The sequence below is a fragment of the Biomphalaria glabrata genome, chromosome 10 (assembly GCF_947242115.1).
Source record: "Biomphalaria glabrata chromosome 10, xgBioGlab47.1, whole genome shotgun sequence".
NCBI classification, from domain to species: domain Eukaryota; kingdom Metazoa; phylum Mollusca; class Gastropoda; family Planorbidae; genus Biomphalaria; species Biomphalaria glabrata.
Window position 1 is genome coordinate 3,132,392 of NC_074720.1, and position 16,922 is coordinate 3,149,313.

The 16,922-nt window shown below is 38.1% G+C and overlaps 1 protein-coding gene across 2 annotated transcripts in view; it reads right to left on the reverse strand.

Moving 5' to 3' along the window:
• The window catches only part of LOC106054683 (GTPase HRas), a 32,232-nt gene that overhangs the window by 11,787 nt on the left and 3,523 nt on the right, over positions 1-16,922 (reverse strand). The window contains exon 2 of one of the 2 annotated variants that reach the window (XM_056044099.1): positions 77-125. In XM_056044099.1, the coding sequence (XP_055900074.1) occupies positions 77-125 (49 nt within the window). Of the gene's footprint in view, positions 1-76; positions 175-16,922 lie in introns of those variants that run through there. The other variant, XM_056044098.1, reaches the window with a different exon arrangement.

The window sequence follows — 16,922 nt, forward strand, 5'->3', positions numbered from 1 at the left end:
TAAGGACATGATGAAAATGTTAAAAATAAATGTTGATAAGGATGTAATGTGATTAGTTCATCAATGATCAACTTACTGATTCTGTATGAGTTGAATGGTCAAAGCACTCTTACCAACGCCACCCGCTGAAATGCAAATAAATAAATCTATTTTAGGCATGACTACATGAACTATGTAATAGCACTTTTAAGTGATTTAGTACAAATAAATAGTTACCGGTCCACTATACAGGACTATACATATATAGGGAACATGTGCATGACCTAATACTACTGTACAGGAAGCATTAAATAAAACACAAGCGTTGATTTGCTTTGCTGCAACAACAACTCTGGGACTCATAAACACCAATTCTGAGACTCATAAATCTACAATTTTCCAACTAAGAACAGGACACACACCACTATTAAATTACCATCTGAACAAAATAAATGCCAGATAACCCCCCTTTGCCCACCCTTATGAAACCATAAACCATATCCTCTTTGAATGCCCCTTCCTAATTCACCTTAGGCAGACCCTACTTCCACTACAGCCCAACATAACCAACACCCTGTATGGCAGTGCTGAACAAATGAAGAAAACAGCACACTTTTTTTCCTTGGCACAGTCTGCAAAAGAGCTCACAGCTCAGCAGCAATAAAGCTGGCTAGAAGAAGAAGAAGAAGAGACTCATAAACACCAACTCTGGGACTCATAAACACCAATTCTGAGACTCATAAACACCAATTCTGAGACTCATAAACACCAACTCTGGGACTCATTCCTAGGTTTTGGGTAATGAAATCTTGTATTTCCCATGGGTTATGGTCCCTCTCCACTTTCCCATGTGGTCCAAAGGAATGCATAACATTTGGCAGCAACTCAATAGCATGAGATGTAGATTGTATTTAATCTTAACAGGAACTGCTCAAATCTGAAGCCTTTACACCTAGAGCAGTTGGCAATAAGGCAAACTCACAGTGTAGATATAGGTCAGTGTTTACCAATATTTACTTATTCCGGTGGATATAGGTCAGTGTTTACCTATATTTACTTATTCCGATAGATATAGGTCAGGGTTTACCAATATTTACTTATTCCCGTAGATATAGGTCAGTGTTTACCAATATTTACTTATTCCAGTTGATATGGGTCTGTTTACTAATGTTACTTATTCCGGTAACAGAAGAACATTGATTTGTAATACTATCCTGAACAAATCCACTTGGACAGTCGTACATACTAGACATCTAGCGGCTGCTCTGTGACACCAAAGTTCGTTTAACAGCCGAACGCGCCTCTTGGTGGTGCGCAAGAACATGTCACCTCCAAACTCGTCCCAAACCACTGGGTTTAACAATCACACGCCAGCTGATGGAATCGATATATAAAACATGCCCCCCCTCCCCCAACGTATGGGAAACAGGGGAATGGCTTTTGTCAGCCTTATAGTTCTACAACTAAATTAAACTATGACGTCAAGGAGAGAGAGAAATGGAAAGGGGGGGGGGGAGTAATTCCATGTACAAAGTTGGGTTTGAGACTATTTGCTCGGGGCCGAATGTGTATTTACTGCTACCTCCTGTCCACACAATGGCTACCCGCCAATCAATATCGCTAACAAGAGACAAGGGACAAATGGATTGCGGTTGAATAACATTTGATCGGAATAGTTGACCTTTAAGGGTCGTTTTGTTGTGGGGTTTTTTTTTAGCGATAAACTATTGACATTAAGTGTAGACTCTAGCGCGGACGTGATTGAGCGTTGTGTGTGTGTGCGCGCGCGCCAGTAATTGAGGATCATGCATCAGTGCCTTCCACATTAAACAGGTCCATCGTCTACTGAACTCCACAAAAAGACAGGCTTCTGGAAGAATAACTGTCTTTCTTTAAATTTAAAAAAAAAAATCAAAAGCAATGTCCTAATTCACCTAACAACCTTATCCAAACAATCTAATCAATTCCACCACTGGCTGTACGTCAGACAAGAATTTACAGATACGTTGAAATCTATTAATCCCCCCCCCCCCCCACACACACACCGTTCGTCCATGAATAAGACCATGAAGTATAGACACCAGATAAGAGCAACTCTTACGACATTTGCATTGGATTCATGGCCCCCTTTTATTTTTTTACGACATTCATCTATCAAACTTAACGTAAAGGGGACATTTGAGAAAAGGCATAATTTACAAGGCAACAATGAATCTTCCACAAAATATCTTTATAATGAATCTTACACAAAAATATCTTTATAATGAATCTTCCACAAAATATCTTTATAATGATTCTTCCACAAAATATCTTTATAATGAATCTTCCACAAAATATCTTTATAATGAATCTTCCACAAAATATCTTTATAATGAATCTTCCACAAAATATCTTTATAATGAATCTTCCACAAAATATCTTTATAATGAATCTTCCACAAAAATATCTTTATAATGAATCTTCCACAAAATATCTTTATAATGAATCTTCCACAAAATATCTTTATAATGAATCTTCCACAAAAATATCTTTATAATGAATCTTCCACAAAATATCTTTATAATGAATCTTCCACAAAATATCTTTATAATGAATCTTCCACAAAATATCTTTATAATGAATCTTCCACAAAATATCTTTATAATGAATCTTCCACAAAATATCTTTATAATGAATCTTCCACAAAAATATCTTTATAATGAATCTTCCACAAAATATCTTTATAATGAATCTTCCACAAAATATCTTTATAATGAATCTTCCACAAAATATCTTTATAATGAATCTTCCACAAAAATATCTTTATAATGAATCTTCCACAAAATATCTTTATAATGAATCTTCCACAAAATATCTTTATAATGAATCTTCCACAAAATATCTTTATAATGAATCTTCCACAAAATATCTTTATAATGAATCTTCCACAAAATATCTTTATAATGAATCTTCCACAAAATATCTTTATAATGAGTCTTCCACAAAATATCTTTATAATGAATCTTCCACAAATTATCTTTATAATGAATCTTCCACAAAATACCTATATAATGAGTCTATCTATATCTATATAGATAGGTATATCTCTTTACTGTGTACTTTTATTGTCATACATGACACTATCAAATGAATGGATGAATCAATGATTACAGATCACCGTCGCTCACACACAAGTCTCACAGGTCCTATCACACATCTGTATACAATGAAGTCCAGATCAGGACGGGCCGTCGCTCCGCTAGTTCTTATTTAAAACGATTCTAGTCAAACTTTAACTCACTGAAAAGGAGGATGTCAACAAGGAGGAGGAGGAGGGTCATAACGAAGAGGAGAAGGACGACAAGGAAGAGGACGAGGTGGAGGAAAGGAGGAGGAGGAGGGTCATAACGAAGAGGAAGAAGAGGAGAAGGACGACAAGGAAGAGGATGAGGTGGAGGATAGGAGGAGGAGGGTCATAACGAAGAGGAAGAAGAGGAGAAGGACGACAAGGAAGAGGACGAGGTGGAGGAAAGGAGGATCACGACCAAGAAGACCCTGAAATCGAAAAAAAATCAAGCTACGAACGTGACATACAAGAGGTCAGACAGACAACCTAAATACAATTGAGGCCCTCCCTGCGGCCCAATTATAAATGCTAATGATAAAGAGTGACGCATCCCATGAAAGTCACACAACGTAATACCCGATTATTAATGGGAGAGAGTCAGCTGTGAAAGGGCGACAACTCTGGTCAGTAGCTTACCTGCGCCTATTTTCTTCTGCCCCTGACATAAGGTGGAGTCGTTCGTCTGTTAATGTCAATAACCAAGGCGTTCTATTCTTAGATCCTATATATATGTATATCTTCTACAGGTAGTAACAGTCGTAGTGAAGGAGGGGAAGAAAGGGAGCCAGCCCCTACCCCCAGTCGCAGCTATAGGAAACCAATGCAAATGTTGATAATACCAGACGTCATGTTTGTTTTGGTTTGATCTAGATTTTCCTTCAGAAATGAAGCCCAAACCTACTGCGAGACGGCATAGGATAGCAGTGGCCAGGGGTTCGAACCTTATAAACGTATACAACTCAATAGGAGCATACCAGAGTTTATTATCACCTACCAAATTATACAACTCAATAGGAGCATAACAGAGTTTATTATCACCTACCAAATTATACAACTCAATAGGAACATAGTTTATCATCACCTACGACATCATATAACTCAGTGTAACATAACAGTCTGTAAAAATGTTTATAAAATGTTTTACATGTTTCGGATGTTCCTTCAGAGTTGAAGAAAATTACTTCCTAGTCCAAACCTCCCGCAGGACGACGGGGGATGGGAGCGGGCAGGGTTTGAAGCCGGGACCATCGATAAGTCCGAACGACAGTCCAACGCGCAAACCGCACGACCATGCAGCCATCCATTCTACCATTCCCTACCACATTATACGACAGACCTTTTTATCTTTTTGTAAGTAACCAAATACAAAATCTCCGTAATCCGATTACACATCTAGAGTATTGATTATAGTCGATGAAATGTTTGTATAAGAAGAAATGAAGTTTGTTTTATATTTGATTATCACTCATAATGTTTGGATAGCACATTTCTTCCCCAAGATAAACCAAGATAGCCAAACTGGTCGCTGGCGTCACAGATCGTGGATAAGACATAGGCCTGGCTTAAGTGGTTCAGTCTGTATTGTAATGCTGTATGTGTATGCATGTGAAACTAACCAAACCATACCGAAACCTAACCAAACCATACCAAAACCTAACCAAACCATACCGAAACCTAATCCTAACTACCAAGAGACCAAGACATCGTTTATTTACAGTCAAGTAATAATTTTAAAATAGATCAATGTGTTTCTATTCTAGACCAGTCCAGACAAGACAAAACTGCATTAATTAAATTAAATTCTGCTATAATTTTTTATTAAACAGTTCATGTATTGAATTTAATAGCAAGTCTTAGCTTTAAGATTATGTGTCTCCAGCAAAGCGATTTACTTTGTCTATGTGTGTATGTGAGAGAGAGAGAGAGAGAGAGAGAGGGAGAAAGCGAGAAAAGAGAGAGAGAGAAAATGTTAAGAGCAATGTGGGAAGAGAAACGACTAAGTCGTGGCAATAGATGTGTACGCTTGTTGGGCTAAAAGAAATGATGATTAAGGCTTCGGGAGTCAACCCTGAGAAAAATTCTGCAGCCGCCGACCCTTAGGCAGCTTGCGGCACACAGTGCTACACCCTGGCAGAGCCTGCTAAGAAGCCTATCCCAAAATGTGAAGGGGAAGGGGTGCTGTGTGGGCGTCATGTTTCAGCTCATCTAATTTTCCTCTATGCCAGTGAGGGCAAAATGGCGCCTGAGTCGATCTTAATAGCGCTTACGGGAAACACCTATGCCGACCAAAAAAAAAACACCTATGCTAAAAAAAAAAACAAAAAAAAAACGCCGTTGGCATGCGGTCATCCCCTAAGCGGGATAGGTGTCCGAGCCAGCACAGTGGTGCTTATTTACTGTCCACACCGGTCTCCAGCAGAATATGTTTATTGGTAAGGCAGCCTTGCCAGCGTAAACCCTAATCTCGTTTTTAGATATCAGAAATTAATAGCAACTAATTATTTAAGTATGTGTTGCGTTATACAAAAGGGAAATGAAATAATACTCCAAAGAAATGTAACTACAACAGTCATTAATTCATTGATTCGCCTTTAGCATGATGACAACTTCTATTGGAGATTTTCACGACAGACGTAACAATGCCAAGGACGCTACCTTTAAACTTGTTATTGAAAAGTGGTTAAACAAAATAACACAATAGAGTCATAAACCATGTCCGTAAAAGTATTGGGCTTTAATACACACAACCCATCTCAAACATATTGTGAACGCAATATAACGGACCAGTTACAAGCGCATGTAAACGTAAGAACGACAACCGATACAGTAAATCATATTCATAACAAACACACGACCGTATCATTTTAAAACCCACTATTATATACATGCGTTGCCCATTTGCTTTGAAATAAGTTTCTTGTCCTGATTCTGCAGTGCTAAAAGTGCACAAATATTTTCATAGACCTTTACCAAAAAAATAACAATAACAATAACACTTCCTCTATTGTGTACACCGGATCCATCAACAAACTAGCTATTTATAGTTTTTTTTTTTCCGAAAACATGGGCCCTAACCCATCCTCTATGTCCACATAGCCCGCTCTATTTCGACTCTCCAACCCACTTGAGCAGACTACATAAATGGATGATCTCTAGTGGCGATAACACGTCTGGTACAAGACCCATGCATTAGTACGTTTGATCAGAGGAGATCTCAGAAATGTACTTCCTGCTGCCACGGAATCAGCTCTGCGTACAACGTAACCATAATGTGTGTAGGATTGAATCCAATCGTTACGTTTGTTTTTGAACTGTTGGCGGCGGGCTAAGTCTGCAAGGACTAAAATAATGTTCTTTTGTCATTTTTCAATCGAAATGATAAAAGCATCTTGTATCACTGAAGGACATGCCTGTCATGGAATGAAATTCTATCCAAGGCAAAAGACAGAAATGGAGAAAGACGGTCAACAGATCTTGTGTGGTGCCCCAATGGTTCAGCAGACTGAGGGATAGGTGAAGGTATATCACTCAAACACGGATGCAATAGTCCCTGAAAGTGTCTTACCAAAACAAATGCAATCCTTAAAAACAATGTACACCCACTAAACCACAGTTACGTCATACCTCTGTGCTGGTGAGTTGTGTGGAAGAACTCGCTACTGTAGTTAGTACCATCTCAAGTAAGCAGTTTCTGGGAGATGGTTGGTAGTGAAGTGATAAAGATGTTTACTGTTTACTTGAGATGATATATTAACTACAATCGCGAGTTCTTCCCATACAACTCACCAGCAGAACAAGCAAGTCTAGTAAAGAATAAGATAATCCGACCTTTATTTTTAGAACACACACATTTTATTACACGAAGAAGGGCGCAGCCCACGTGGTCAAGATTCACTAGAAGCAGAATCTTCGTGATTCGTCTCTAACCTATTTCCGTTCTTACTTTTGTATGTACTGTCGCATCACTAAGGAAATACCCAATTCAACCCCCAACTTCTACGCGTCTTACTGTTGAGTAATTACACTTGGACGAAGTGGTCGACACCTCTCCAATAAGGCTCGAACAGAAAATGTTCACTCCTTTGTTCTACTTTCAGTGTTGAAATGTCGTCGCCGAGAAGTGCATAGTAGCCTAATTCCTAAAGCGCTGGTCGTGTATGTGTGGTCGTTATGGACATGAATGTTTTGATTTTTTTATTTTAGGCACATCGGCACAATTTAGGCCATGTCGTCTCTGCAGTCCCTTAAGGACTACTCTCTCTCTCTCTACATAACAAGGGCTAAATTCTATACAGTTAAATCATTAAAATCAAGGTCTATTCACATGAATGTTGATCGAGTTTGGATCTATATTGCAACTGTCATAGCAGCAATGAGGTGGACAACTGTAGCCAAACTGAATTCCCATTTGCTTGGACCAATCAAATTATCTTATCTTGTTTTTGCTTTTCAAACTATTTTTATTAAATTATTTGTTATTGAATGCGGCCTTGGCGACCTTGCTGTGCCTGGCCTATTTACGTGAGCAGGGCCTATCCACTAAAACAACCATCACTAGTACCAAAGAACGGTCACCTCGACCACAAGCCCTAATCATGAGATAAGAGCATTGGTGCGAAGACGTGAGTCACGTGACAATGCTAGACCATGTAGGTAGTGGTCAAACTATTTTCCATACAGCGGTAGCTCCAAGAGCGTTTCTCAACCTGGGCTACGAGCGACCCCCCCCCCCTCAGAAGTTTCTCAACTCTTTAATGGTAAAGTTTTCGATACTAAAGATTAAGGTTGGCGTAGTGTTTCACGTGACTACGCAAAACCCAGTTACGACCTGCACATTTGTCCACAACAGGTGCAGACAACGCGGTTGACCGCCGGGATTCTCTTTAAGTTTTCTTTACATCCCCTGCGCCTGTCTTTCACGGGGGGGGGGGGGGGGGGGGGGATCTTATCTTATAAATTACAGACGTTCCTAAAAAAATATTACCTTGCAAACTAATAAGAGACTTTAAACATTTAAAACTCATCGATTTTCCTAGCTGATTTAGGCAACTGCTAACATGTCACTAGGGAAGAAGGAGCACTTGTACGAATTAATCCTAGCATTTGGAATAAGAAATGTGTTTGGGGCCATTCATATAAAGGGTTTGGAGACTCATTTTGGACAGACAAAAAAACACATAGGTTGTTTTTTTCTAGTAAGCGGTGGATCTAAAATAAAACTCAAACAACGGCATAACTAATGTGCTCTTGGGTCTCATTTAAAAAAAAAAAAACTCCCTTGAAAGTAGGTCAAATACCACGTGCTGCCACGTTTTAAAACAAAATCGTTTCGAGCAGTCAAATAGTTCAGCGTCTGGAAATTAGACGCACAGCCATACAGCCTTGACCTTGACTTGACCAGACGTCGGGCTTCAATCAACTCTTCCGATTTAACAACTCCCTTTTCTGGTTATTCCGTTTCCGACTGGGAATCCCTTTAGCAGAAAACCCATTTCCGAGTCGTCAGCGTTGGTGAGATCTTCAACGCTAGAGTCAAAGAATGCAGCTTAAAACTTTGGGGGGGTAGGAGCCGTGTCGCTGGTAGCAGAGATTTACCCATGGAGTGATTACTCAGGGGGGAAGAAGGGGGAAGTAATGTACGGATGGGTGTGAGGGTCATATTGGCGAGAGGTGAGGCTACTAGACTTTGAAGGAATATAAACGTCCAAGGAATGACATCTTGAATGAACCAAAACCACAAGGTTGTACAAAGATCGTGATTTCCTTTGCCTATGTCGCCAAGGAAATGGGTTTGGAAACGAGAAAGCTGCAACAGAAACCTTCTTAAAATGATGACAGAAATTAATCAATAGGTTGTTTGAAATATGTGAAATCAATACACAGATTGAGAAAGACGTGTTAAAACGTAAACTATTTTATGAAAATGAGACTATTGAAGACCGTGATTATCAAGTTGAAATGATATCAAGATTGGCCGTGCTGTAAGAGCTTAATTGAAGGGGAAAAAAATCAAAAACCTTAAAATTAAAAAAAATTAATACAAATGAAGGGACCACGAGTTTTGGCTTTCTGAACAAACAAACAAATACACAGGGTAGCAAGGTGACGAGAATATAGAAATCAAGATAGTCTGTGTGTGTGTGTATGTGTGTGTGTGTTGGGGGGGGCGGCATTGATTCCGCTGAAAGCATTTAGACTTCTAATTAAGAGTCACGACTGGTATACACTATACACCAACTATCAGCTGCCAGTATTTTACCCAAACCATAAAGCGTATTGATAAATTCTGAACAAGTGGAAAAGTGTTTTTACTTTTTCTTGTTTTTTATTTATTTTTGTCTAGACTGTAAGCTGTGAGCGAGCAGGCCTTGGCTTTCATGCAATAAAACGTTCATAAAATTATTTTTAGCCATCCATAAAAAGTGCCTCACTGGCAATTTTACCAAAAAAGTTTGTTTTTTTCCTTACAGCATATCTTCAAAGTACAGACGACTGGCCTGCAAGGGTCGCCTGGATTACATCCATAAGAAGTATTCAAAGCAATCATTGAAAACAAGAAGGGACGTGGTGGATGAGTGATAAAGCGCTCGGCTTCCCAACCGAAGAGTCACGAGTTTGAATCTCCATGAAGGCTTCGGATTTTTATGTCGGTGTTTTTCAGGACGCCCTTGACTCTACCTAACCGTAATGGGTACCTGACATTAGTTTGGAAAGTAAATGCAGTTGGTCGTTGTGTTAGTTATATAATTCATTCGTCGACCAAAGAAAAAGATTTCCTTTACATCATCTGCCCTATAAATCAAAAGGTCTGAAAGAGGAACTTTATACTAGTTAGTTTTATTTATAACACGGTTTGATACCTAAATTACGTTATGTCATAGACCCCATTGGTTTTCATTACCTTTTCAAGTTTTTTAAACTTTAAAATATATGCAAGTATACATGCATTTGATTAAGTTTTGTATAATTTAAATTATTTGCTAAAATGACTATTAATATACCATTTAATAACACGCATACACTGCATGGGCGTTGCTGTGCTTGGGGGAAGAGGGTTCAACCCCACACACACACCGGCCGACACATTGACCTGTTTTCCCTATCAATCGCTGGGCTCCATTAACTCTTTATCTCCGTAATTATTTTCTAACATAATTGTTCATTTTTCACATTTGTGTATTCTACCCTGTCACGATTAAACTTCAATAACTTTTTCGTTTTGTTATCAGGAAATTTTTGTTTTGGTCTAGAATTATAGGAGAAGTTAAAGTTAAAGTTTATAAAAACAAAAATTAATTTAATTTTCATGGAGTTAAATCAACGATACTAGCGTTAATTGGGCAGAGAATGAGTGAAGTGATGAATTGCAAATTTGATGTTTCATCTGCACGTTTAATTTTTTTGTTATATTATAACTAGAATGACGTTGAGTTGTAAACACCTTAGAAAATGCATTTCTGAAGCTTAAAATACAGGTGGAAAAAAACGCTGTGGTGTGTGTAAAGAAAAACAAAATTACCCCCTCCCGAAATAATCTTAACTACGTCCAAGATTATTGTAATTAAAAAACAAAAACTCTTTAGATCGACCAAGCTTTTCGTTTGCATTAGTCGTATAGTTAATTTATGTTGTCTGGTCTTGACTAACTGTAAATGGAAAACTCCAGAAGAACTACGCCCAGCCTACTATGAAATCAAATCCCTCCAAAATGGTTGACGCTATTTCAATGATTGTCTCATCAAGTGGAGTGCGCGCCAATATGGGGCGGACACTCCAAGAACACAAGGACGGGGTTAAAGGTCAGTGGAGGCAGACGCGAGACACTGATGTCGTGTGACATCGAGTCACGTTCGCCACGTTATGTCATCGTTTGCGGCGAAGCGCCAGCCATTCGGGTTCAGCTCAGGAAACAGATACTTGTATTTCCAAAAGTCTGCTTGATAGAGGACGCAGCGGAATCTGGCTCGAAACTCGCTAATATGTGCTGCAATGCCACTTTCTTCAGGGGAATAAAAGAACGATATTGAAAGATGTGGTCAAGAGAGCTATTGAAAGATGTGGTCAAGAGAGATATTGAAAGATGTGGTCAAGAGATATTTTGAAAGATGTGGTCAAGAGATATTTTGAAAGATGTGGTCAAGAGATATTTTGAAAGATGTGGTCAAAGAGATATTGAAAGATGTGGTCAAGAGATATTTTGAAAGATGTGGTCAAAGAGATATTGAAAGATGTGGTCAAAGAGATATTGAAAGATGTGGTCAAAGAGATATTGAAAGATGTGGTCAAAGAGATATTTTGAAAGATGTGGTCAAAGAGATATTTTGAAAGATGTGGTCAAGAGATATTTTGAAAGATGTGGTCAAAGAGATATTTTGAAAGATGTGGTCAAAAGATATATTGAAAGATGTGGTCAAGACAGAGAGTAAAGCGCTTGGCTTCCGAGGCTCTGGGGGCTCGAATCTCGATGAAGACCGGCATCTTGAGTTTCGTCCATTTTTCATCCAATTCGCCTGACATTAGATGGTCGTTGTGCTGGCCACATGGCACCCTAGTCAACTTTGGACCACAAACAGACGCTCTGTCTTATAGATCGGAAAGGTCTTTGGTACTCTCTACTGCTAAAGGTGAAAGGTCATGTAATCTTTAGTACTCTCTACTGCTAAAGGTCAATTAATCTTTGCTAGTTCTCGTCATTCCTTTGTTCTATTTGCCAATGATCTGTTGAGACGCGATGTTTTCCTTCAGAACACTTGTCCTCGTTTTGAAAGGCATTAAAACACTCGTATCGTTAAGTGTTTGGTTTCTTAAACGGTAGTCCCAAGTTCGAATAAATGTAATACTAATTATAATAAAAATAACTAAGAAAAAAAAAAAGGAATATCTCAATATCAAGTTCCCATTTCAGACCTTCCGTAAATGTAATCTTTCTGTGGCCCACGACTAACGAAAGTGTCATGTGGCAAGCACAACGACCTTTACTTCTCCCAGACTAATGTCAGGTACCAATCAGAGCTGGGTAGAATCAGAGACGCCTTTAAAGATCGCGAAATTAAAAATCCTAGTCTTCACAAGGATTCGAACCCGGGACTTCTGGTTTGGAAGCTATCTGTAGTAACAATGGGGTGGACTCAGTGACGCCTTAATGATCGCGAAATTAAAAATCCTAGTCTTCACAAGGATTCGAACCCGGGACTTCTGGTTTGGAAGCTATCTATAGTAACAATACACTCTGTTGTTATATCAACCGAAGGGATAACGACAAGTTCGAAGCCCTAAACATTCCTACGAGGATCCTTATAACGGTTATAACCTGCCTACGGCCATACTGCTTCAGACCTGCCACTTCGTTTGAGATTCGAACACTGCTAAGGGGGACTACAATGAATCAATTCATACCCAAAATGTCAAGACTCGTGCACCTTCTATTTTGAATTGTTTGTCAAGAGTGTTGAATGGATGAGCTTCGTGTCATTGAAGATTGAAAATGTCATCTTATTTATTGAGTCGTGGCGAGTCGCTGTGACCAGTCAGCCTACCGTAAAATAACTTAGCAGCAGCAGTAGTAGTATAAGTAGTAGCAAAACTATTCAATTAAAAGAAAAGAAAACATGGACACTGAAAAGGGCTGTGGTTTCCCTACCAAAAGTATTTCACATCCACAGATACATCAGGCCATAAGACACGCACTCACTTCGGTCGTAAATCCAGTGTAAGTGTGGTTTTAACTGAAATTGTGGTTCTAACTGAAAATGTGGTTCTAGCTGAAAGTAAGGCTCTAACTGAAAGTGTGGTTCTAGCTGAAAGTAAGGCTCTAACTGAAAATGTGGTTCTAGCTGAAAGTAAGGCTCTAACTGAAAGTGTGGTTGTAGCTGTAAGTAAGGCTCTAACTGAAAATGTGGTTCTAGCTAAAAGTAAGGCTCTAACTGAAAGTGTGGTTCTAGCTGAAAGTAAGGCTCTAACTGAAAGTGTGGTTCTAGCTGAAAGTAAGGCTCTAACTGAAAGTGTGGTTCTAGCTGAAAGTAAGGCTCTAACTGAAAATGTGGTTCTAGCTGAAAGTAAGGCTCTAACTGAATGTGTGGTTCTAGCTGAAAGTAAGGCTCTAACTGAAAGTGTGGTTCTAGCTGAAAGTAAGGCTCTAACTGAAAATGTGGTTCTAGCTAAAAGTAAGGCTCTAACTGAAAATGTGGTTCTAGCTGAAAGTAAGGCTCTAACTGAAAGTGTGGTTCTAGCTTAAGTGTGAGCTCAAAGTGTGGTTTTAACTGAAATTGTGGTTCTAGCTAAAAGTGTGAGCTGAAATAGTGGTTCTAAATGAAATTGTGGTTCTAAAGAAATTGTGGTTTTAACTAATAGAATTTTTTTTTCTACATTTTATTTCACCGGCGAGCTACTTTCCTAATACTCGCTTGACGTGCCCTGTAAAGAATTCGCCTCTTTAAGTTGGTGGAACATTAATGAGCCAAGTTCCCGACACTGTTAGTATTAAACCCTCAACGTTCAAACTTTCGAAAAAAAAACAAACAACATATATTCGACTTTGTCCGACTGTTCCCTCGTGTGTAGGCCGAAAAGGAAACAATAAGCCTATACAAAGAAGGAAAGCCACAAAGTTAAATAGGTAGGCTACATCATGGTTGTCAGCTCAAAGCTCTAGCACAGGGGTTCTCAACCTGTGGGTCGCGAGCCCTTTGGGGGTCGATTGACGATTCGCCAGGGGTCGCCTAAGACCACCGAAAAAAATGGATTGTTATTGTCTACTCTTCTATTGCTGTGTGTGTGTGCGGGGGGGGGGTCGCGGCAGAGTGGGGGATGGTAAAAAAGGGTCGCCGAGACTAAAAGGTTGAGAACCGCTGCTCTAGCACAAGTAAAAAAAAAAAACTCTTTACCACTTTATTGATGTACGCTGATGAAGACCAGATACCCAAGCGGTCAGTTTGAACCATGTACAGAACCGCTGCTTTATTATTTATTATTATTATTATTCTAATAACTGCGATTTGGCATTGAACATGGGTTGTTGGGCCAAGTGAATGCACACAACTCCGATGACTTACGTAAGATTATATGCGATAACGCCTTTTATCGGCAGACGACCGCGTGCCACGCGAACACCTTGTTGACTAACGGAATGTTAACCCTGGCGGGGGGGGGGGTCACGGCGATATGACGTCACAGCTCAGCGACAGCTGCGGGCGAGAGAAGAAATACATAACATAGATCTACTTTTCCCGACGTAGGACTCGAGCGTGTGTGAGTGAGAGTGTGTGTGTGTGTGTGCGCGCGCGCGACGACAGGAGATGGGGGGGGGGGGACTAGGGTGGAAAGGTGTGACATCATCCAGCTGTGCTACAGAGTGACGTGCTACGGCTAGATGATATAAACAACACATTGCTACTATTACCGACTGACCCCTGGCCGCCATCTGAAGTGCCCCCCCCCCAGGGGTCATTGTAATGTATACCAAGCAATCAACGACAAACACAACCATGACAGATGTGTTACTAAATACATTGCTGACTTAGAATAGAGAAAACACTACAGATATCGAATAGAAGTGAATGTTGTATATGTATATTTAATTATGTGAAACTAGACTCTTATCTTATATAATGCAGAAATACTTCAAAAAAGAAGATATGCATATTAACCAATGACCTAAATTCTGCCAAGTCACTGGATTTCCTTGCTAGCTCCAGGCAACCCATTCTATGCTCTAGTAGCACTAGGGAAGAAGGAGTATTTGTACAAATTTGTCCTAGCATATGGGACGAGGAACATGCCTTTATCTTTGTGTCTTTAAGTAATTTATTAAATTTAGTTTTTTTGTATTTTTGCTACTTTACTTTTAAGTCTTCTATCCTGAAGGCTTTCTAAATTTATTAATTCCACTAGAGGTGTTACTCTAGTCAAAAGTGAATATTCGATTGTTATGAATCTCACTGCTCTATTTTGTGTCTGTTCCAGTTTCTTTATGTTTTCTTGAGTTGAGGGGTCCCAAACAGAGGATGCATATTCTATTATTGGCCTAACCAAGGTTAAATAACATTTTAGTTTTATGATCTTATTAGATTTATAGAAACTTCTTTTAATAAACCCTAATGCTTTGTTTGGTTTTTTGATAGTTTCATCAATATGGGGATTCCATGACTGCTTTTCATTTATTATAACACCTAGGTATTTTGCGTTTTTGGTCAGTGTTACTGGTTTACCATGAATAAGATGAGTGGAATTAATTTGTTTTAGGTTGTTTTTTTTTTTTATTTTTCTGGGTGGAAAGACATGCTTCAATTTGATTCCCATTTCTGTAATTCATCTAGTTCTCTTTGTAAAATTTCTATATCTTGTGTTGTTTTTTTTATTGTTCTTTATAATATTTTATGCAATCATCTGCAAAATAATCTGACTTTTGTTCCTAAACTAATGCAATTTGGTTCCTCTTAAGTCTAAGTAGCTCTAGATTCTGGATCAAGATCCATTCTAGAAAATGATCAGATCAATCATCTAGATTTTACAACTAGATCTATAGATCTAGTCTTTATTTTAGATAGATACTACTTATCCACTTCTGGTCAGATTCACTTTAAAAAAAAAAAAATCTTTGAGTTCAAATAATGATTAGACCTAGAAACAAAACAATAATATCAGGAAAAAAAAAAAGTAGAATTTGGACAATAAAAATAAATGTGCTGTTTTCCTCCTTCCATGTGCTTATGATATGTAATGATGAATTTCATGTCAGAAGCTGTTGGGGGGTGGGGGGTGCTTTAAAATCTAGGGACAAACTTTTCAATGATCAAACTAATGAAGGAGCATCCCCCGAAAAATTAGAAGTATAACATTTGCATGCAATACTTGTTTTTTTTTAAATTAATGTTTTCAGTAATTCTTTAGAGATCTCTACTCTAGCTAGATACTTTAAATACTATCTATGATATACAGATCTAGATCTACCCATTATTGCATTATTATAATTCATTTCTATCTACAGTCTAGATTCTATATATTTATTCTAGATTTGAATCTAGAACTAAACTCTAGACTCAAGATTCTACTATATATATATAGATCACTAATTAGATCTATACTAGTATGACTAGATTTTTATTAATCACTAATTCTAGATCTACTAATTTTACTAAAAAAATCTACTTATCACTACAATAGAGTACAGTAGAGTCTAGCTACTATTACTATATAAGGCTCCTTATGTCTTGGAAATCATTACTATATAAACTATATATTATAATTATTATAACAATATAGATTATAGATTTAAATCTATTACTTAGTAATAGATACTAGAGTGTACACTAGATCTTTAATCTATATTCTATATATATCTAGTTATAGATAGTCTAAAGTTTAAATCTAGACATAGAATGATTGATCTAGGTCGATTCTAGGTCTAGACCAGTGATTCTGAAAGTGGTCTATGTAGACCCTCAGGGGTCAACGAAGACTTCCAAGGGGTCTACGAAAGTGAAAAAACAAATTGGGGGTCTATGAGATTCCACAGGGGTCTACGATAATAGATTTCATTTAAGCAGGTCGTGACTTTAATTTTCTAATCCCATTAATGTAATTCTTCATAATAATATATATATAATTTATACCTTAGTTAATCCTTCAAATATTTATCCTTCTATTCAAATGAAAAATTGTTGTAGGGCCTATTTAATTTCAATAATTAATTTTGTCTACATGTAAGTAATGTTTAGTAAAAATAAATGTAAGCTGTATAGCGTTGGTTATCTAAAATATAAAGAAGATGATGGTTTGTGGGCATCTTACAAGATCTGTTTACTTATAGCAAAATTGGTTCAAATTTGAATTTTATCAA